Consider the following 22,623-nt stretch of genomic DNA (forward strand, 5'->3'; position numbering starts at 1 on the left):
CATGTGTATGTACAAACTTATTCTGCCCCTGTATCTACTATCAGTATAGCACATAGTGGACTCATACTTAAAATAAACCTCGTGTTTATCATGCTTAGAAAAGTGTTCCCTTATGGTAAGCAGTGAGTACACCTGACGTTTCAAGAAATAAAATCTCAGTTCAATGTTAAAACTTGCCTTAAAAACAAAAATCACAACTGTATTACTGTACCCTGTTAAAAATGAGGGGATACTTTCTGATTTCTAAAGCCAGTGATGTTATATCAGACTTAAAACTAATGGGCCGTCACTCTGCAATTTTTATTTTAAAAATGTACCCATTGCTTGACCCTATTCTTCCACTTCAACAGGTGAGTCATCTCTCAGAAAGGAAAAGTGGTTTTTAGCTGCTCTAAATATTTTTGGGATGTATGCAGGGTTTTTATTTTTAAGTAGAACTTAAATATGTACATGGCACACATAAAAATATTTTCAGAAACTTGTTTGGTGCAAAGGAAAATACTGCAGAATTACATATTGTTCCATTAACGTAAAGACATTTATAATTCAACTGGCTGCCATTTAAAAAAAGCACCCAACACCCAACTAAGTCCACAGCATTTATTCATTCATTCATCATTTTTGGTTTAATAAATATCAACATTACTTAAAACACAGGCTTAGAGACCTTTCTGGTTAAGGAATGATAAGTATGAAAGAAGACACCAGTGGATAGGATTATGGCATTATTACTGGTCCTACTGATTATCACGGGTGAGCTAAACAGATCAAGGAAGAGATATTTTGAAACTTTATTTTGTTCTTAATCCGTTTTCAGGATAGGTAGGGGCCTGCTCCAGTTCACTTCATAAGAGCAGTAGCATTTTCCCTCCCATGCTCACCTTCTTATGGCTGTCATTATGAGGGTTAGGGTACACAAGCTATATGGTTTACCAAATGCCCTATCATGAGTGACACTGTCAAGCATATATGTTCTGAGAGATTTTTATTGATCCTAATCATCTGGCAGCCACCAAAGGAAAGACTTGGACATTAACAAGGGAAGGTTATTAGAAAAGAGAAAGAAGTTTTTGCAAGATCATCTGCCTGCCGTTACTGACACAAATCAGAGCTAGGTGCAGTCTGTATTATTCAAATTGATCTTAAACAATTATGTTAAAAATTCCATGTGACAGTCACTCATGTTTTAAAAGGCATGAGTTGGGGTGGGGTGGAGGAATTGATGAGTACTAATCAAATTTGATATTTAACAAGCTGTGCAGGCCACTTACGTTCTCAGCTTCAGTTTGATAACATGTAACATATGAAATCAGGCAAATGGATTATGTAAGTCAAGTCCCTTCCAGCTCTAGCACACTATGATTACGTCTTACCCTGAGTAAGAGAAAAATCTCTCAGCTGGTAAAAATTTCCAAGGCCTTCAATAATAACAAGGTTAGTTCATTTTCACAGCAGAATGACTGCATAAATTGGAGACCTGGATAAAAACAGAAGTTTAAATATAATTACTTATTTGGATTACTTTTCAAATATCATTTCATAAACTTAAATCATTAGCACTTTTTCTTCTTTACCTATTAAAATGATGCAAAATGCATTAATGAATTATTGGACCATTCAACATGCTCTAGGCCCTTAAAACATTGCTACCAGACCTCCAAGGCCTCCAAGTTGATCTTGACACTTCCACTTCTGGTCCCTCCAGTCCAATCTTCTTCCACTCTGCCATCCAACTTCAAGTTCAAACTGCGAAGTTTTGCCAGTCCCACCTCCAGTGTACCTCTGGCCACCATGAACTGAACTCATAGCTCTGCTCAAATTTTTTCACTTCACTTACAGTGCCCTTCTCCTACCTCCTTCTCTATAACCTTCCACTCTCTTGCTAACTTCTAGAATTAGGATCATCACCACCTTTTAGGCTCTCACACTACTTTGTTTCATGTTCCACTAACAGTAGTTGGCACTTCCATTGGTCACTGACTTGTGCTACAAGAACCCTATCTTTACATTCCCAACCAAGTGTCTGGTATAAAGCAGTCAACACATGTTAGTTTAATTACTAAATGTTCACTAGTACCTCTCACCCAAAAGCTTACACTTTCCAAACTTAAGCTGAAAGAGTAACCTACCTTCCGAGCCCACTTGAAGCCTCCAGCTGCACTGCTTCCTTCATTATTCCATTAAATCCGAAATTTCACACTAGGTGATATAGCGGTAGGTACCAGCTAAATAGCTGATTAAAATAGAATTGTGGCAATTAGTAGGTTTAAAACTTTGCAGCTTATCATACCTACTTTAATTAACTACCTCTAAGTGCTTTATGCAGTTCCCCCCCTTCCCTCACCCCTCCCTCTTTGTTTTTCCTTGACTACTTGCTTTACATCTCAGTAAAAGAACCTCAGGGAATTTAAAATTAACTAGCTTTTCTCTGGACGTGTGATTTCTATTGACCAAGTTTGCCAACAAGAAATCTGACTATCCCTAATACCATTATTTAATTTGCAAGCATCTCTTCAGTCTACGTACCTCTACTCCATCGCTGGTTTCCCTTTGCTTCGATTTTATAATGCGAGGAGGTCTATATAATAAATTCAGGATTCCTGTTTATGCACTTTTCAGCAAAAAGCTAGGGATCAAATAGGGTTTGAATCCTTCTATTCCTAGGTAAAAATCTGTGGTGGATGGGGATTAAGACACCCCTTTAAAAGTGATGTTAACGTAAACTACTTTGGGAAAGCAGAATACCTTAATGAGGAAAGTAGAAAAATTACTGATTGCTTTAACTGTGGTTTTTAATAGTACTCTAGAATAAAATATCTTTGGGAAGCATCTTAAAATATGGTCCATTGGTCATCAAATCAGGTCAGTAATAATATATAATATCCTCTACCACCCAAATACTGGCATCTTACACATTGTTTTTGTGCATTAAGTTCCATATTTAAATTTTCTTTTAAGACAAGCTTTAGGGACAAAAAAGCTTAGTTTTTTAATAAAGTATTACATTTTAAAGTTCATAATGTGAGCACTACTGATCAGTGTTGCAAACATTTGAGTCTTTTCAACCACTCTTTATTTTCTAGAGATTAAAAGATGACTTTTTCCAAGTATTTTTATCTTGAGAAAGCTACCAGTGACTATAAGTACTAAATTAAAAGTTTCTATTGTTCACTAAATGTTCACATGGACTTAACAGGCAGCTATCTTTTCTACTCTTTTCTAGGAATAACTTTTACCAAGTTCTGTAAGTTGTAAAACACCTATTTTATATGGCCTACCCTTAGGGGATTCAAATTTGCATATACTGTTTTCTTAAAGGGTTAAGTTTTCATAAAAATGTCTTCCCCCTTAGACCACAAGGACTAGTCATGTGAAATGAAACGTGTTCTACTATCTAAATTCTAAGTTTGCTTTAAAAACATCTTTCTAGTTTGTTTTCTCTCAAATGAACAGAAATGGCTTTGAGTTTTTACCTTTTACTCTAAGTTGTCTGCTCTTCAAGTCTTTAGAGATTGCTTTTATTTGACAGAGTAGAACTGTATTTCACTGAGGAAACCCTGGTAGTTATATTTTCAGTCAGTACAGCAGCCAAGTCCTCTCACTTCACCAAAATACATTATTCTCAAGTATGTAGTGGGAAAAACTAATTTCTTCTAAGCTTCTTATTAAGTCTTTAAATAATTTCAGGGCAACAAGAAAGTACATGCTCTGGACTAACATAATCAAAGTCCTTGTCTTAAATTTCACTTCTTGATCTTTTTGTACTTTGATGTAAATTTACATCACTTCATTATCCAAAAAGATCATTTTCCAAGTTATTATAAGCTAACAAAAAGTATTTGTGCATTTAATACAGATACAGAAAGATTTTGGGAACCCAAGGACATAGGTATCCTAGCTATCTTTGTATTAGAATATTGTAAGGAAGTATTTCAACTCTACAAGTAGGGAGGATATTGAAACAATGTCTTACATAACATTAAATAGAAGGAATTTGAACCATTAGAATAAGGATTTAACCTTAAAGGGACTTGGCTCTATTTGCATGTACTGCCTTTAACCTATGCAAGAGGACCACCAATTGCTAACATACCACCAAATACCTCACATTTCAGGTATGCAAAAGAGATACTAGAGAACCTTTCTTTACTGTTACAAACAAATCTATGCACTTAGTTACTAATTTCTCCCTTTCCCCTGCCTTTTTAAAATAAGAGGAGTTCTAATTAAGGTGATCCTGGAAGCCCAGTATAACACGTGTTAAATGTACAAGCAGCAATTAATTTGGAATACCTATTGGAATCACTGGAACACATTTACTTGGACCCTTTTACTCTTCCACACAGCACATTCACATGGACAGACTAAGGAAAAGGAGATGAAATTTAAATCAGCACATTATTTTTTATTTTTTCAAAAAAAAAAAAAAGTAAGTTGGAACCTTTTGTTGTTCTTGACCGTGACTCTCCCATCTCCCTTAACTACAGACAACTGAAAGGATACCTTATTAACAACTACTTATTACAAAGTTATGTCATTACTAAGTTATCCTTAGTACAAAGTTATCCTGTCATTCGAGTAAGCTTCAACTGTTCTTCTGAGGTATTAACTTTATCTCACTTTCTCTGCATCTCTTTTTTCGTTCTCATGAAAGCCACGCAAGTTAAATGTCTACAGTGGCCATCTCAAAGTTCTTCATTGCTTTTGCTTTTTAAAAAAAAAAAAAACAATTTTGGCTGATACTAATTTGTGGCAGTGCTTCTCAAGTGCTTGGCAAGTATAAAATATCTTACTAGGCAAAACTAATTTTACTTCTTGTAAGATCACAGAATGGAGTATTAGAGGACTGGCAGAAAAGAACATGCCACAACAGTTCAGTGTTTACAGGTTTTAAACACTATGCTAGCTTTCCAGGCCTGTAGTCCCTTCATAACATCCAGTTGTGCAGATACCCAAGCTGGGCATGCTCAGGAATAACTGCTGTGCCATTGGTGTTGCGCTGTGATTTTAACTGAAATATTTGAACAACTGAACAAATTAACAGAACAAATTAACTTTCCATAAGACATTTCTCCATTTGCCTGGACTGGTATTCCCACATCACTTTCAACTATAATAGTTTCTCATACCCACAGATCCAGTTTTGTTTAAAAGCAAAACCCCTGTTCCTTGTCAAGATGCAAGTATATGTTGATTCCTGGCATGAAAAGGAAAAAAAAATTGTAATACTCCTAGGTGATAAAATGATTACACATTAAACACACGATTAAGTTCTTGTCCCAATAACTCACCTAACCAAACGGATTACAGATGTCCTGGCCTATCAGTTATCTGCAACATTTACTCCCCTAATATTGGATCTACAATCACCAGTGAAAGCACCAACTGTCTACATAATGCCAACAAGTTGTACTTATTCAGCTTCCCAGGTGGACAGCACATTCCCAACCTAACTGCACAATTTACAGGTGTTACATTTTTTTGAGTAATTCTGGTTAACATTATGGGTAATATTCCCACCTATTTCCAGTCTACCATTCCTCATGGACTAATTCCTTGGGCAAACTAACTGAACATATCCTATCACCCTATATCTTTAGTCAATCGGCTAAGATGTGAAAGTATATATGCCTACTTATCTTTGTTAGCCATTTCCCTCCTACCTAAAGCTATTATTTTCTGAGATCCAGCTATCTGCATGGTTGAAATTTACTAAATGTGACCACCAAATAAAATGGCATACCTGATCAGCAAAATATATAAAAATTATATGTTAAGGTAGGTTATTTCCTGTTCAAATTCACAAGTTTATAGTTTAAGATTAACGTTAAGGTACTTGGGGATGCTGGGCTTTGATTTTTTTCCTACCTCAACACTAGGGGACACATACTACATCCATCAGTACTGTAGGTCATTTCCAAATTCTTAAGGATTTACTTTTCAAACATCAAGATTAGTAGGGATTAATAAAACAAATGTCACTTCAACAGGAGTTAGGTGGACAATGTAATTTTACTATATGTCTTGTAAACATGTACCTGTAGTACTAAGTTAAGAACTAGGGATTAGAGCAGCCTAAGCACTGAACTGGCTGGATCTATTACCTGCATGTTTTAGCACAGAAGTTGTGCAATGACAAGGCCAAAAAAAGTCACATCTGAAAATTACCCAAGATAAAGGCTCTCCACATCACAAGGATATTGCAGTTTTACCTATTTTTTAGTTAAGGCAATTAATGATTTGAAGAAACCATGGTTTAACCTAATAAGTCCAAATTGCTGTTTAGAGATGAGGCAGTTGGTAAGTTTCTAATTCAAAGCACTAATTTAACAGTCCCTTAAAACTCACGCATAAGCAAGAGTTCCAATACATAAACTAAGCATTGCAACTTATTGCCAGGCCATTGCCATTAACATACACCCTTACTTTCATTAACTATTACTAAAATGTTAAAACCTAAACCCATTTTTATAAAGTCCAGAGCCCCAGAAATATGAACAATGACCAAGTCTAGATTCAAAACATTTCAATGTGTAAGAAGGAAATTATGGAAACTAATGATTTTAAGATGTGTTTTATGTCTAATACCAGCAACTACGACTTGGACTGAAGATACAAGTTTATGCCTTCCTTAGTAAGTTTATTCTGGTTTAGGCTTTTAAAGCACATCAGAAATACCCTTACAGATCTTTACATGTGAAAGATGCCTATACCATTGCCTTATAAGCTATCAAAATGTTTCCTCATTTGTGCAATGGGATGGGTTATAAAAAACAATCCTAGGATAAAAGCCAATTTATATTAAGTAAAAGTTCATAGAAAAATGTCAATTTCCACAACTGAGGCGAATACAAAACAGTCTATCCATGAAAGTAAACTCCACAGGAGGTGAAAAAGAAATACTACCAAGTTACCTTTCCTCGAAAACAGTATTTTTTCAAGGAAAACTGTCTTTAAGAAGCTTTAAAATCTTGTGAGTGTTCAAGACATCTAGTTCCATATTTATTTTCAGACAGGATCCTAGGCAAATGACAGCTTATCGTTTCCTAGATTTAATATGGCTTCTTGTCACTTCAATGTCATATTGATTTGACTCATACTTCATTTTTAAGATTTCATCTTGCTGTTTGGGTATCAGGGCCAGAAGCTGGTCTCAGCCTTCTAGGTCTGAGCCAGAGCCAGCCACCAAAGGCTAGATAGGAGTAACAAGGCGTAAACTACCAGCAACAAAGAAAACTTTTTACAGTTCCAGTTACTTTATGATTTCTAACTTAAAGCACTTTCTGTTCTTTCCTGATTAATGTCTTAGTAACCAATCTAATCCAATTCTTGCTTCAGGATGATAGGTATTAAGTAACTATATGCAAAAGTTTCTAGTGAAAGCACCCCTTAAACCAAGAGCAATCTCACAGGTGAGTTTTCTCAGGGTATAATTGGGACATCTGTTCAGATAATTTTTGTTTATTCAGTGTTTTGCTTGCCATTGAGGGGAGGTAGGCAAGGGAAGGGGTGAACAATAAACCAAGTTTCTCATTTACAGATCTCGTTCTGCCAAACTTGGCATCAACTTTTTTTATTTGCTATATGGTGCACTCCCTCTTCTTAATTTCTTAAATACTCTCTAGGATTATGTCACTTCATACAAATGCAGGTGTTACTATTAATTCTGACCTTGAAACTGCTTCTTCAAACTTAACATTTTCCTGGGCATTTTTATCTATCCCATCTCTTCCCAAAATTTTCTGTGCTGCACAGGCATGACAGCCTACCAAATGTCACTTGGCCATCACTCTCCCACTGCGATGATTAGAATATGAATTCTTTAATAAGCAATTTTAAGCTAGAAGGTATATCCAAGATTTTTCAATAGCACCTGAACATTTAGGACACAAACACTGATTAGCAACAAACCTTACTCCCCCCCACCCCCCGCATAAGTCTATACAACCCCAGTAATACTCGTGTATACTGAAAAGCAGACTCATGCAAATGGTTGCTTGCATTAAGTTAATTGCTAGAAAGACAAAAGCCCCTGAGGCACTATCTTGTACTGTTAAGTATTCCTATGGTTAACTGTAGGGTTATAGGCCAAAAAATTCTCAACTGAACCTACACCATCATCTGAAACTCAACTCCAGCTCATCCTTTAGCAAGAAAATTCCTAGGAGTATAAATAGTTAAAAATCTGATTTTAAATGGCTAAAACAAAAATCTAAGCAGTCAAATATAAACAAACCTATACTTACCAGAAGCAACCTAAAACAGCAATGAAACACTAAACTGATGTCAAGTTTTAGTTCTACAGTTTGACTCCTGATTCCTCACCTCACATGAGTGAGGGTCCTTTAGAAGATTAAGTGTTCTGTGCAAACCCAATAAAATTACAATTAGGGGATCTAATGTTATCACATAACTACAGTTAAGTTAGCAGTGTTGTGTAGTAGTGACTGGCTTGCATGATGGCTTCTAAAAGCATCTGTTCCCAGAGTTTCATGTATTATACAGATGTATATATAATTATCAGTTGAGGACAGCCATTAGCATTTTGTAAAGATGATAAACTGAGTGTTAACTTCTCCCAGCCAGTACCTTTTCCCCTCATTAAATGTTAAAAGTCATCTGGGCGGGGAGGGGAAGGGAAGCATTCAACTTTACTTCATAATTTAAAAAGTCAATTGTCAGTACACATTTAAGTTTTTAAAACCTAAATGTTCCAAGTACAGAGAATAAGCTGTCCAGAAAGCACACACTTAAATTTTCTCCTCTTGGGAGTTTCATAAAGGGATTTTGAACCTTGATGGCGAGAATCCCAAAACGAGAGTAAAATGAATTCTTTTTATTGCAAACAAACGTCTAAATTAATTTCTCCACCCACTTTCTTTAGAAAGAAAAAGAAATCAGCAGGCTAAGGAGATACCCATTCAAGAACTGACATGATTAAAAATTAAGATATAAATGGGTGACTCACAATTTCATTAGCTTACAAAGATGGTGGAGTTAACTACTACAAGCACACTAGTTATACAGTATTTTGTGGGAGAAGGGCATACAGACATAGCTAACTTCATATAGATCCCATTAGACAACTGGATTTACAACAAGTTTTTTTAATAAGAAATGGGCAAAGCCAGCTTTCTTTTCAGAATCAAAATGCAGAACAAATGGAAAAATTATGGTATTTAACCTTCACAAGTTTGAGCCTCCACAAATAATGCAACCAAGTTTTACATTTTTAACAGCCCTTCTACATACACTCCATCTTCTCTATCTTAGTTCCAAATTTTATCTTCATTCCCAAATATGCCAATTGCATTGTTACTTAAAAAGAAAGAGCCTTCCCAGTTACTGTCAAAAACTACTATTTAGCTTACCCCTCCACTACTCAGCAAACTACAGAGAGGATGGAGTGTAATACGAGCAGTACAGAGTCTTATGCAATTCATGAGGACCACTTAGTCCTTACATGAATCTGGTTGCTAACATTTCTATTATATTGTGACAATAACTCCCGACTGTTATCTCTGAGAAATGGGGGGAGTAAATTCTTAATAAAAGACACCAGGTACAAAGCAACATTTTACTTTTGTTGTGATAAAAAAAAAAGTCACATTTTACAGATAAAATGTAGAACCCTGAAATACTGACACATTCTCTTATCGTGCACAATGCTGAGGTTCTCTTACGATTCACTTTAAAACTGCAATTAAAAATGTACAAAAAAGAAAAGAAAAAAAAAAAAATCAACCCACAAAGCTTCTAAAAAAGGAACCCGCAGGCACTTCCTCTTGTGGAATGTTTAAAAAGTTAGCCTACTAAAGAAAACAGTCGACTTCTTGTGAAGGTTTTGGAGAAATATGTATCAGTTCGTTTTATTTGGGTATTCAATAATATCCTTGGTGATAATGCTGACTCCATGGCTTCTGACCCCAGAATTGCTGTAAGAGAAAATTTTTTTTTTAAAGAAAAAACATCAATAAGCCACTCAAACTGCTTTTAGGAAATGACAATCTAATTCAGAGTAATTGCTGGAGACAAATTTATACCTGTCATACCTCTGATTTATCAAGCCAGATTTAGTTGGTATTAATATCCCATTATCAATACACATTACAAAAGGAAACACATTATGACTTGGTTAGTTTATACAATTAAAGCTAGCAGTAAAAAGAACCATATGTATTAAATACTATTTTATTTAAAATATTAAGTTACAGCAAACTCCAACCTATTTTGTCTTCAAAAGACATTATGGCTACAACTGCAACACAATTCACACCTTGCCCTGTAACACTTATAAACACTTCAATCCCTGGACAAGATCTTTTTTCAAGGTTGACTCTTACGAATTCAAAATACAATTAAATGTACAAAAAAGCACATAAGGAATTACTTACACCCTGCTGCCACTGGTTGTAGCCCTGAGATTGATTTTTGTAGCCACGATTGTTTCCTCGTCCTCTGAAGTTCTACAAAAAAGAAAAGAACCTTTAAAAAGAGCACAAGTTGTTAGGTTTGTATATGGGGCAGGGGGAGAAGAGGAGACACAGCCACAGAAATAGGTAAGATTGCCAGTCAGCCATTAACCTCTGAGCACTCTCTGCTGCGTTTGCTCTCAGGTGATTAACTTATTCGCTATGAGACATCACCTGACTTGTTGCTAGTTAATGCACCTGAAAAATCAATATAAATGAAATTGACTCATTTTACCATCACTATGCATACATGCTGTGTTCCCAACTCTTTCTGAGGCTGCGCAACATATGCCTTTAACTTTCCAGACTAAACTATATAGAGAAACAGTGTATACAGGAATCTTAAATCATTACCTGGTTGTAGTTCCCTCTGTTAGGCATTCCACCTCTGTTGTAATTCCCTCTGTTTGAATAACCGCCTCGGCTGGGAAAAACAGGGCCACGAGGATATGGATAGCCAATTCCACCACTTCCGCCACCGCCACCACCTCTCTGTGGCATATTGCCCCTCCTATTATATCCACCACGGTTCCCAGGAGCTAAAACAAGAGACGTTTCATTTAACAGTGTGTTGTTACCTTCTTTACACACGACTTAGGGTTCTTCTGGACCATTCCTTTATTTTATGAGAAAAATGTTTAATTTAACCATTCAACATAACCTAGGTGTGTTTACCATCAAATCGCATGAAGTATTTTACTATGGTTACTAAGACAGCTAGGACATGAGGATCAAAAACTTCCTATGTTAAATTCAGCAGAAAAACATACAGACCCAAACTAGAAGATTACAGATTACCACTTGTTTCAACATTGAACCAAATAAATAATACTCAAAATTAACTTGCCTCCTCCTCTGAAATTTCCACCACGCATATTGAATCCACCGCGCCCTCTATGGCCACCACCTCTGTTAAACTGGTTCTTGCCACTCTTATTTTTATTGCTCTTCTTTGAGCCTGTGTTCTGTTTCTTTTCCGGTGGAAGAGCTTTTTTGCTTTCTTCCTTATATTGCTCCAAAAGTTTTTGGGCTTCCTCCTTCTGAAGTTCAACATACGTTATTTCATCAAAGCACTCAGCTACTTCTGGCAGAGTGAAGTTTCCTACAAAACATTAAATCGTATTAACCTACAAATCCACTACATACACATTCACAATCCTAGAGCCTACAACTCTCAAGCAGCTTAATTCCTGCAAAGCATACAATATCTATTCATGTTTTAATTACATTTTCTTAAACAAGTGAAGTACGCTCATTTACAGAGTTAACTCCTGAAACAGTATTACTGACACAAAATTTAAGTTCACAGATATAAATCACAGAAAGATATTTAACATAACAGTAGAAATAAATTTCATGCCTTTCATTTTGAGGACTGCATGTTCCGGTAGGTCTTTTCCCTCTACTTCTGCTTTCTTCTGTGTTCTTTGCTTATAGTCTTCATCTTTTGGGCAAACTACAACAGCTTTTCGTTGGAAGCCTGCAAACAGGCACATTTTTCTCCTCTGGGCAGCAGCAGACACATTTGTCTTTAAAAAAAAAAAAAGTTTATAACCCCAAACATTAATTCTATAATTATCAGTTACTTTTTTCAATCTCAAAGCTGCAGCTCACCTGATCCAAAATGAAATTTCTCTTCTTACGGGCAGCAATCTCAATAAACTTTCCAAGACACTGCGGAGCTCTCTGCAACAGCGTGTTTAGTTTCCCAGTATCTGCCATTTGCTTCTTAAAACCTGCCACCTATTTTTAAAAGTTAAAGTTTCAAAATTTAAATATTGCCTTTTCTCATTGCTACAGAAAAGGATATTTTATACTGTAACAACACCCAGTGGCTTCAATTCATTTTTAGCTACTGGATAATCCGAGTCCAAAACCTTCTATAGAAAAGAGAAGGAAGCCTAAGCTAGCCATTGGAAGGCAGTTTACCTTACAGGTAAAGAGCCTGCTTAAATAACCAGTTTAACTGCCCGAACTCCTATCTGTAAGATACTAACACAAAATGAATAAAGACAAAACCGTTACCCCGCATACCTTCTAGTCTTAAAAATGCTGAAATCATGCCCAATCTACTTACCATCATTTTATCCATTATGGTGTTTGTTCCAAGAATGTTGTATTTACCAGGATTTTCTGCTGCATGTTTAGTAACCCAGGTAGTTTTTCCAGCTCCTGGCAAGCCAATCATCATAACCACCTACAATGGAAAGAATTCTTTAAATATTTTTTTTTAATGCACAAAAGCTCAGTTTACATATCTGAACTTTAACATGTATGGCAGTTAGTAAATTAAACAGAGCAACCATCCAACTCTTCTAAATGTCATTTTTGCCAAGCAAAAGCAACCTTCAAAATTCTTTTTTTAAAGTGACTTACTTCACAATCTTTCTTCTCTTCAGGCCCCTTTGGTCCTCTAACTCGATCCTCCAAGGGGACATTCTGGATAAAAGTATAGTCTTCAGGTATTGGAAAATATGGCTTTTCCTTCTGACCAAAATTAAACTCAACCGCACAGTTGTGGCACAGAACATGCGGGAAGAGTGGTCGTCCAGCAAGAACTTCCTTACTGATTTTGAAGGCAATGCCAAGATCTTGTCCATTCTTTGCATAGGAGAGTTCTACTTCATCACTTTCAAAGTTCTGTTAATTGGAGAAAAAAATTAATGGGTTTTAATCTACTTCTTATAATACTTCTTTTAAAAAAAACTTCAAAATTCAAGTTAGGAGTGAAGCTTTATCCTGTAGAAAACATATTTAGGTTATATGTTAAAGAGCTTTGGTAACATTTCGTTATATACAACTATAACACCTATATCCACAAGCAGAAATTAATATTGCCCTAAAAGACTAGATTTTCGGATCAACTTCACATTAAGTAGTTTTCAGTCAAAATGAATTAGTATTGAAAACTTGACAACGATATAATGTTAAAATACTCTTATCTACTAACTTGCTATTTATATGTAGAAATTTAGCTACGACTTACAACAAAACATGTAATCACATCATTTTCATCAAACTTCTCTCCATAATCTTCAGTCTCACAGCTGCATGTTTTTATTCCTTTTAGAGAATACCCATAAGAAAATTCTTCTTCACCTAAGAAAATAATTAACTTTCATGAAATCAGTTTTTCAAAAGTCCAATGACCCACGTACTTTTAACATCCCAGATGTAGGGTTTATGCTAGATATAAAGTTAATGAGAGCTAGGTGGTTATATAACTAGCTGACAAATTGCATACCATGGATAATATTCTATTTCAACCATCAGTCATAAACCAAGTAACCACAAAGAAAGAAAAGCTAAAATTTAGCCAGTGTCCGTGTTATTATTATTCATCTCTAAAAACAGGCAAAAAGTTTAGAATGCCTTCTAGTCTAATTACTGAAATCAAACCCTGAACACTCATGAGTACATAGATACTCAAATGGAAACTTTACCAAGCAACATTCCACTTGTGGTTAGTGACCAGCCAATCCGAACTTCGTGTATGTCAATATCTTTTGTATATAAATGCCTTACTGGGATCTTCTCTGTAACCTGGAAGTCAAATCATAAATGATTAAACTGTAAACGAAGGAAAATAAACCACTGAACCAACGCTGGTTTATTTCATTCGGGCAATGGGCTAATTTTTCTCCAGCTACAAAGTACAGAAAGATACCAACTCTACTCTTCCCCCTAACATTCACAAGAACTTCAACAACTGATGTAAGGGCTTTTAACTTGAAACGGAAAATGGTTAAGTACTTGATTAATTCACGTTTAAAAGAAAACATTGAAATTACATATTCTCAATACTCAAAACCAACTAAAGTATTCACTTAACATGCTTTTTCTCTGGAACAGAAACAGAAGCCTAACCAAATTTATTTTCAAATCCATGGTGGGCCTTTCAAGTGCCTGATAAAAAATGAACACCCTAAATAAAAATTAGGCTGGCTCTATATGGCAACTTCTAATATAACAAACATCCTAAACTGTTACAAATCATAGATTCCAAGTCCCACAAAAACTTGAAAAATTACGAGTTCCAATGACATCTAAGTGTCAGGGAAAAACTCACAAAGGTTCTTAAGGAAAAAAAGACATCATCACAAAATTGCATTTACCTTCATCTCAAAACAGACTTTGCCTTTTGACACACCATAGGATGCCCTTCCTCCAGCCCAAAGAAAAGCAAAACTCTCCATAGTAAGGGAAGAAGCACTGAGGCGATCTCTTGATATTTTAAAATGTAGATCACAATTATCTGCAATTATATCAAATACCATATTATTTCTTTTGATATCCAATACAAATGTATCTGCTATGTAGACAAAACTTTATTAAATTTTCTCATATTTCTTAATGTTGCATACATTTTTACAGATCATGCTGTTGTTCGAATTTTCAGTTCAAGCCCCGCTCCCACCAAGTCAATTCTTGCCAAATTATGAACTAGAGCATACACTACCTGTGCAACTAACAAATATCGAGGTTTAGTATGTGTATTTTAAGTATATAAAATAATCAAGACAATGTGACATTAATACATACCTGCTCTGCTCTTTACCTTGATTTAGAGGCAAGCAGTAGAGGATAGCAGGAAATCAAAGTGAAGCATGCCAGACCAGGTAGAATTTACCAGTGCCACAATAAAACTGAAGGGAGGCCATGATCACGTATTTTAAAATACGAGTATGAGCTGTTGATCCTGCACTTTACAGGGGCTCTAGATCTTAAATTGTTTGCTAAAACTTGTTAAGGCAGTTTCAATCTGCAAAATACAAACCTGGTCATCTAATGCTGTTACTACTACAGCATTTTAGGTCCCCTTTCCCCAGACTTGCCTGTTAATCAATAACAATGGGGGATTACACACTTTGGAATAATCCAAATCCAAAACGTCTTTAACCTAGCTACCTTTGGGTCACTGGCTCATTAGCATGCACCTTCTGAGTTCTCAGTCAAGGGAGCTGAAGTTGGAAAGCTACTGGTGATATGAAATTAAATCTACAGTTTGGAATTCTCCTTAAATTAGCTTTGTTCTTTTATTCCCGATCATCACTAACAGAATTTTCAATTCAACCAATTGTGTTTGAACCCAATAATGCACTTAAATTGATATCCCTAGGTGAGGAGCTAAAAGCCTTTTATAATAGTATTACCTTGCCAAATCATTGCTTCAGTATCTCGCCAATATTTAAGCAACTGAATTTAAGGTAAAACATTCAACTACTCTTCCATGGGCAAGTCTTTAAAAAAAAAACAAAAAAACAAACACTCCACTATCTCAACTATGCGGTAAAGCGTATGCAATAAGAAATCAAGACTTATATTTACACTGCCTTACACATCTAAATGAAAACCATATGTATTCCAAAACATGAGACTCTAAGCTTCAACTCCTTAATCTACAGGACAAGTTGACACCTTACCTCTAAGCAATTATTTCTACCCTTTGTTCTATCACAGAAAGAATTGTACTTTCTGATCACTACACCAAACGATTTTTTTTTTTGTATTAGAAAAATTAGGAATCTGACAGCCAAGGCCCATTTAGAGGTTTGCAATACTTCCTCATACTCAATTGCAACCCAACTGGGTAAAGTAGCAGTATTTACAGCGCTGCCATTGATACCATTCGCTGCTGAAGAAAGCTAGTGGCCCAGTGATAGCCCACTGCTGCTGCCCCAGGTCTTTGGAAGAAATCAACTTAGCTTAAAGCAGCAGCTACTGAACTGGAATTGAGAACAAAAGAGCAGTTATTGAAAAAGTATTATTACAATCTTTTAGAATAGGGAATATAATGGCGTGCTAATGGAAAAGCCATTAATATTTAACTAAGCCCAAAGAGCTCACTTAACATAATCCCACAAAAAAAATGACATTTATCGTAGAAGCCTAAATAGACAAGTTATAAGTAGTCTTACAAGTTTCCATTAGCTAGACAGTCAAATATTGGCATTAATTTCACATTCCTACAAATGAGAACTTTAAAGCCCTACCAAAAAACATCAAATTGTTAGCGCCTGTAAAATTATCAATACAACTACTGTACTAAATATTAAGTGACCAGAATCTGAATATAAGCCATCATCTTCCTACTTTTAAAACAGCTGTTTACACGTGTTAAGTTTTCTAATATTTTGTAACCAAAAACCACATTTGACAACTGGGGGAGGAACGGGGGAGAAACAGCTTCACTTACAAGTATCAAGACAAACAACTGTGTCGTCGAAGTGCTCATCTTCTTCTTCAACAGGTGGCTGAGGAGATTTGGCTCTGAAAGACAGAATTGTCTCCTGATACAGCTTTCCCCACCAAAGCACAAAGAACAGGTGACAAGTAACACTACGTTAACATCCTCTACCTGCTATACTTGTTCTCTTCAATGTACTCAAAATAGCCACGGCCATGATCTTCTCGAGGTCTTTTAACACCTCTCTTTTTATCTCCGCCTTTCTGTTCTGTTTTGCCGTCTCCTACAACACACGACACCCCTTTATAAGAGACCACGCCGCAACAAAACAAGCAAAAAAACCTATTCTGTTTTGACGCCCCAAAAAAGCTCGACTTTCCCCGTTCATTTTTTTAAGTGTTTTCTATCCACGACTCAAATGAGAATTCAAAGAAAAACCCGCTTGGAACTGGACTAGAATTAGTGACGCAGTCTAAGGACATTGCTAATTTCGCCAACCTACTCGAATATTCGAAAATGCTAATGAAAACTCAGCGCGGCCCAGGCCCGAAGCCCACGTGTATCCCAGAGAGAGTTCAGGAAGGGGGGAGGGGCCGAAGCGCCCCGCCCGCACTCCCCTCCCCCACCCGGGCCCGCGCTCCCCGCGGCCGCATTGTACTGCTCGCCGCTGGACCCACCCGGCCCCGCCCGCCGGAAGTGACGTCACGCCGAGCCCGGCGCGCCTTGCACAATACCGCGGCCCGGAGCCGCCACAGCGCGCCGCCGGGGCCCCGGGCCTCCCCTCCCCCCGAGACATGTGCCCGCACTGCGCGCACGCAGCACGGCGGCGCCACCGCGGCTCCTCCCCCTCCAGCGGCAGCTGCAGTCCCCCCCCCCCACCCCGGCTCTCCAGCCACATAATGGAGGCGCTGCCGCCGCCGTCACACACCGAGCAGAGGCCTCACGTCTAATCCGGGATTCCCCCCCACCCCCTCGCAGGGGCCCCCGCCCCCACCGGGGGCTCCCTCCCGCGGCGGGGCTCCCTCCTCCCCCAGCGGGGCTCCGGCAGGCCTGGGCACGGTCCCCACCCCGCGCGGGCCTCCCGCCGCGCGCAACCAACCACGCAGCACTCACCCGCCGCCGGAGCCCCGGGGCGACCGCCGCCTCCGCCGCCTTCCGCCTTCTTCTTACCTCCCGCCTGCTGCTGGCCCTGCCTCGCCCCGGGCGGCGCCACCGTCACCGCGAACAGCGACGTGGGGCCGCTGCTCTTCCCCGCGGCCTCCTTGGCGGCCCCGCGCTGCTGCTGGGGCTGTTGCTGCGGCGCCGCCGGCGGTTGAGGCTGCTGCTCCCCGTGCCCGTTCTCGTCGCCCGCGGCTTCCTCCTCGTCTCCGAGCTCATCCTCCCCTTCCTGGAAGCCCTGGTCGTCGCCGTTCTCGTCCTCCGAGGCGGCTTCCTCCTCCTCCATCGGGCCCGAGTCGGCCGCCCCCGCGGCGCCGTTCTCCTCCCCGAGCTCCATCTGGTCGCCATCCAGGGCGGCTATCCCTTCCTCCTCCTCCTCCTCTTCCTCCTCGTCGTCATCGCCGCCTGCCGCGGCCTCCTGCTCGAGGCCTGCTCCCGAGCGCCCGGCGGAATCCCCGCCCAGGTCTAGGCTGCCGTTCCCGGGCTCCATGGCGGGGCGGCCCCCGGCCTCCTCGTCGTCCAGCGCGGCCTGGAGACGCTCCATGAGCTCGGCCTTGAGGCCCTTGTCGGACAGGCGCCGCTTCTTGAGCTCCTCCTTCAGCTCCGACACCTTCAGCTTTTTCACATTAACAGGCGAGGAACTCATGGTGAGGCCCCGATTCACCGCTAGGCGCTGGCTCAAACTCGGCTCCGCTCACTCGGCCACTGGCGGCGGCTGAGGCTGCTCCTCGGCCCAGGCGGCGGCTGCGGCTGCGGCTGGAGCTGGGTTGCTGCTGCAGAGCGGATCCGCCTGGTGTCGAACGGCGCCAATTCCTTTCACCGAGTTCGCGAGGGAGACGCGGAGACTCGCCTGGCGCGAGCGAGCACGCAACGTCCTCTCGCAGGGGCGGCGCCGCGCACGTAATATAGCCGCCCCGCCCCTGCGCCGGCTGAGCGCCCGCGCTCGCCCCGCCCCTCCCACGCCTGTTCCCCCCGCTCCCACCCGAGCCGCGGGCCGGGAGCGCGGCGACGCGCACTGCGCTTGCAACTGGGGCCGAGCTAATGGAGGAGGAGGAGGAGGAGACTTCCTTCAGTTAAACCGACCCACTGCAACATTTATCGGCCTTTCCAGCTCTTTGGTGGCAGTACTCGTTTGCTATTTGCCTTCCAGCCCGGAGGCTGCTTCTACCCAAATGCTTTCGGTCCTCAACTTGGCATTTTCAACTCGAATCCGCCACCTTTTCTTCCATTTTAGATTTGTCTTATCTATTTCTCCAGCTATTTGTTTAGAACGCCCTAAAATTTTATTTCAATTTTGATTTGTACAACGCAAGTTGGCAATTACTCTACGCAGGGGATTTTCTTCCGTTTAATATTTGGTTTAATTTTCCTAAGTCCTGCCTTGCGAATTGAATTTTAAACTCGGGAAGGGCCTTCCTTTTGTCTCTCCCATGACCCCTGATGCAGGGTTTGGGAGATAAAAATGCTTGCTTTTGGAATATGCATACTGCAAAGCATATACTTTACAGGCCTTGTCGTGGCACTCCTAGCCAAAGAAGCCTTGTAAGCCTCAGAATTGCAATTCTGTGTTTTCTTTACCTACCAGAAAGACGGATCACCTTTAAGATTTATTCTGTCCAGTTTAGGATCTGGTCATCCAGTTATGAAGTCCCCGTAGTTAACAATGAGGATGAGACCCAGCCTGGTCACACACTTTGATTCTATTACTTTTCCTATAGGAATACTTCAGGCCAAATTATGCTGAAACCCTCATAAAAGCTCATGAAAAATAAAGGGCTGTGATTTTGTAAAAAAACTATCACTCTCGAAAGAAATGTTATTTTGGTGTGTCTTAGAAGTTTAATTTTTCTCTTACTAAGTAAGAGGTGTGTTATGTTCTTCAAGTTTTAGGTAGGAGTGCCAGAACTTAAATATGTGATAGAGGTGAACGTCTTAAACCCCAGAGAATCTGCACAGTGGTTTGCCAATGTTCCAGTCTAGTCTATCTCTGACTAAGGAGGTCAGCTATACCCACTGTTTGGTGGTTTAGCTGTCACAATAATGCTGCCCCAATTTTAATTAGAACTTTGGAAAAATAAGCATGTGAACTTTCTCCCATAGGCTAGTATGATTTAACTGATTAATAAATTTTATTTTTAAAGTTCTTTTCAACAGCTTTTAAAAATCATGTATTTTACCATGCAGTCATATATAAAGATGAAAGTTTAACATTTGTGAAATGATTTGAGTTGAAATTAATGAATTATGTATGGTACTAGTAATTCTCAGTTCAAGTTAATGAAGGTGGAAGGGATAGCACCCAAAATAGGAACTTCTGAATGGTGCCAAAAACTCATTTTAGCCCTTGGTTGTAATGTCCTTGGAGCTTATAAACAGGTGACAAACTGGAATTTGAGCTTTTCAAATTCTTTGCCCTTGTTCAAAATAGGAAGAGAACTACAGGGGGCTTAAATGTTCACAAGCTGGATAATTAGTCCCCTAATGAATCAGAGTTAAATATAGTTATTATGATGGTCATTTAAGTTTATGTGCCCTTAGATATGATTTACAATTTTAAGTATTAGTGATATGAAAACAATTTCTATTTAACTGGAAAAAGCCTATGAAAAATGTATATCTAAATACCGATTTATAACAATTGTTCTTAAATCAGTTGTAATAATAAACATGAAATATAACTTTAGATGGGCATGAGAAAATTCCATGGCTTTGCCTCCAAGACCTTTGTAACCTGGAGATCATCTTCAGTCTGCTCATTTTATGGCCCAGGAAGCTGAGGTCCTCCCCCCACCCCAGGGTTCTTTCATTACACTGGGCGTTCTTAGACAACATTTAACTGAGAAACAGTTTTTGTAAATACTCAAACAGCCATCATCTTAACTGTTTGGCCTTTTTACAAACAGGTGAAATCTACCATTTAACATTTTATTTTACCACTTGAAAGTACAAATAGTGACTTCATTTTAATAATTGTTTTTTCTTCTTATACTTTTAATGCTGTTATGATAGTCCTGTTCTACGGAGACCAGTAAAAGTACAGATCACTCTCTCTAAATTGCTGAGGAACCTATAAGGAACTTGAAATCCCCCCTTTTTGAAATCCTGGAGACTACCAAGAATACAGAGTGGAAAAGGGGGAAAATTAATTCTCAATATCAAAAAATGATTAGTGAATTACCCATGGGTAATAGACCTATGACAGGGCATTAGAGAGTTAGGGTGCTCAGAATATATAGCTCACATTTTGAGGTTGAAGCAAAGGCACATACCTGAATCTGTAGTTTGTCACAATAATTCACTCAGCAAATATTTTTTAGCACCTCTAAGACAAGCGCTAGGAATACAGCAGTGAACTATGTAATTATGCCTTCATTCTCGTAGAGTTAGCCAATAAATAAAATAGAGACGGTAACAAGTACTGCAGGGCAATGTAAAACAGGAGAGGGGCAGGGTGTGCTGCAGTCATGGGATATTTTCAGTTATAAATGGGGTGGTCAGGGAAGCCTAAGAAGTAAGGTAACATTTGAGGTGGAGGGAACAAAAAGTAGGCCTGAGGTGAAAGATAGGCAGGGAGATCGGGCAGGTTAGGGAGAGGAGGGGAGATACAGATTGCCAGCAGCCTTGCCAGTGTTTTTTTAAGGACTTTGGCTTTTGCCTCCAGTGAGAAGGAAGAAACTGAAGGGTTGTTAGTAGTGAAGTGACAGGAACTGACAAGAATGCTAAATTCAATGGGCTCAAGATGGTATTCCATTGGTTCATTATTTTCCATTCTTTTCCCACCAAGAGGGAATTCCCTGGCGGTCACAATCAATCCCAATTTAATAAAGGAAGCATGAAACACGCTGAGATACATTATCCCATCTTCTTACGAAAATATGAGAAGTCACGAGTACCTCCAAATTATTAAGTATTAAAAGTACACTTTCATATAGACTAACAGGAAAGCACAATCAGAAGGGAGGATGTTTCAAATTCTGGTTAAAAGTACAAGGTTAAAAATCAGACAGAACTGGGTTGCAGTCCCAGCTAGACCACATAGTGGCTGTGTGATCTTGCGCAATCTATTTATCTCTCTATACCTGAGAGTATTCATGTCTAAAATGATGCCTGCCTCATGAGGTTGTTGGGAAAATTCAGCGAGATAATGTAAACTCTGAGTACAGGGCTGGAAGCACAGTAAGAGCTCAGTATATATTAGTCTTCATTAGCTATGTCGAGCAATTTAATGAACTTAAGAAAATCTAGAGTTGGATTGTTAAATCTTATTTAGGAAATTATAACTATATATACTTTGTAAATTGTCAGTGAATTGTTCATGGTGAGATGTCAGTCTGGGAAAAAGTGAAATGAAGTCTGGATAGGAGAGTGCAGGCTTCACTGCTAGGCCTGGCACTGTCACTGTAACCAGCTGTGTGACCTTTGGCAAATTGCACCATCTCTGGATGTTCGTTTTCTCATCTATAAATGAAGCAGAGCAGACTAGAAGATTTGTAGAGCCTCTCCAGGGAAAACCTTCTATGAGTTTCCTCTTTGCTGACTCCAGACTGTCAATGGAGGAGCACTGTTGAACTTTGAAATATTGGCCATTCATATTCAGGTTTTTACTTGTTACATTCAAAACTTTGCATTAGAGTCTCTAAGCATTTTATAATTAAGTAGTAGACATGAAATTTGAACTAGTGTATTACAGTTTTTGAATTTTAAATGGTACAAAATTCTCCCATTTACTTTAGACTTGGATACCACAACAGGCTAAAAGGTTTAAAGTAAATGATTTCTCCAAAAGCAAACCAGAGTCCCAATGCC

At 39.0% G+C, this 22,623-nt stretch overlaps 1 protein-coding gene across 2 annotated transcripts; it reads right to left on the reverse strand.

Moving 5' to 3' along the window:
• Positions 1–9,563: 9,563 nt before the first annotated feature.
• HNRNPU (heterogeneous nuclear ribonucleoprotein U) lies at positions 9,564–18,702 on the reverse strand. Of its 2 annotated transcripts, none has more exons than XM_059997026.1 (14): positions 17,830–18,702; positions 16,831–16,942; positions 16,669–16,742; positions 14,588–14,727; positions 13,916–14,015; positions 13,459–13,571; positions 12,849–13,112; positions 12,550–12,669; positions 12,087–12,215; positions 11,833–12,001; positions 11,320–11,574; positions 10,827–11,011; positions 10,395–10,466; positions 9,564–9,935 (listed from the first exon to the last, which is right to left on the reverse strand). In XM_059997026.1, exons 1-14 carry the CDS (start codon positions 18,461–18,463, stop codon positions 9,882–9,884), a joined length of 2,421 nt encoding a protein of 806 aa, XP_059853009.1. In that variant the 5' UTR covers positions 18,464–18,702; the 3' UTR covers positions 9,564–9,881. The 2 variants fall into 2 exon arrangements, with proteins under 2 accessions (XP_059853009.1, XP_059852999.1); XM_059997016.1 differs by having other exon boundaries at positions 17,773–18,702.
• Positions 18,703–22,623: the final 3,921 nt, after the last annotated feature.

Source organism: Delphinus delphis, chromosome 1 (genome assembly GCF_949987515.2).
Source record: "Delphinus delphis chromosome 1, mDelDel1.2, whole genome shotgun sequence".
NCBI classification, from domain to species: Eukaryota; Metazoa; Chordata; class Mammalia; order Artiodactyla; family Delphinidae; genus Delphinus; species Delphinus delphis.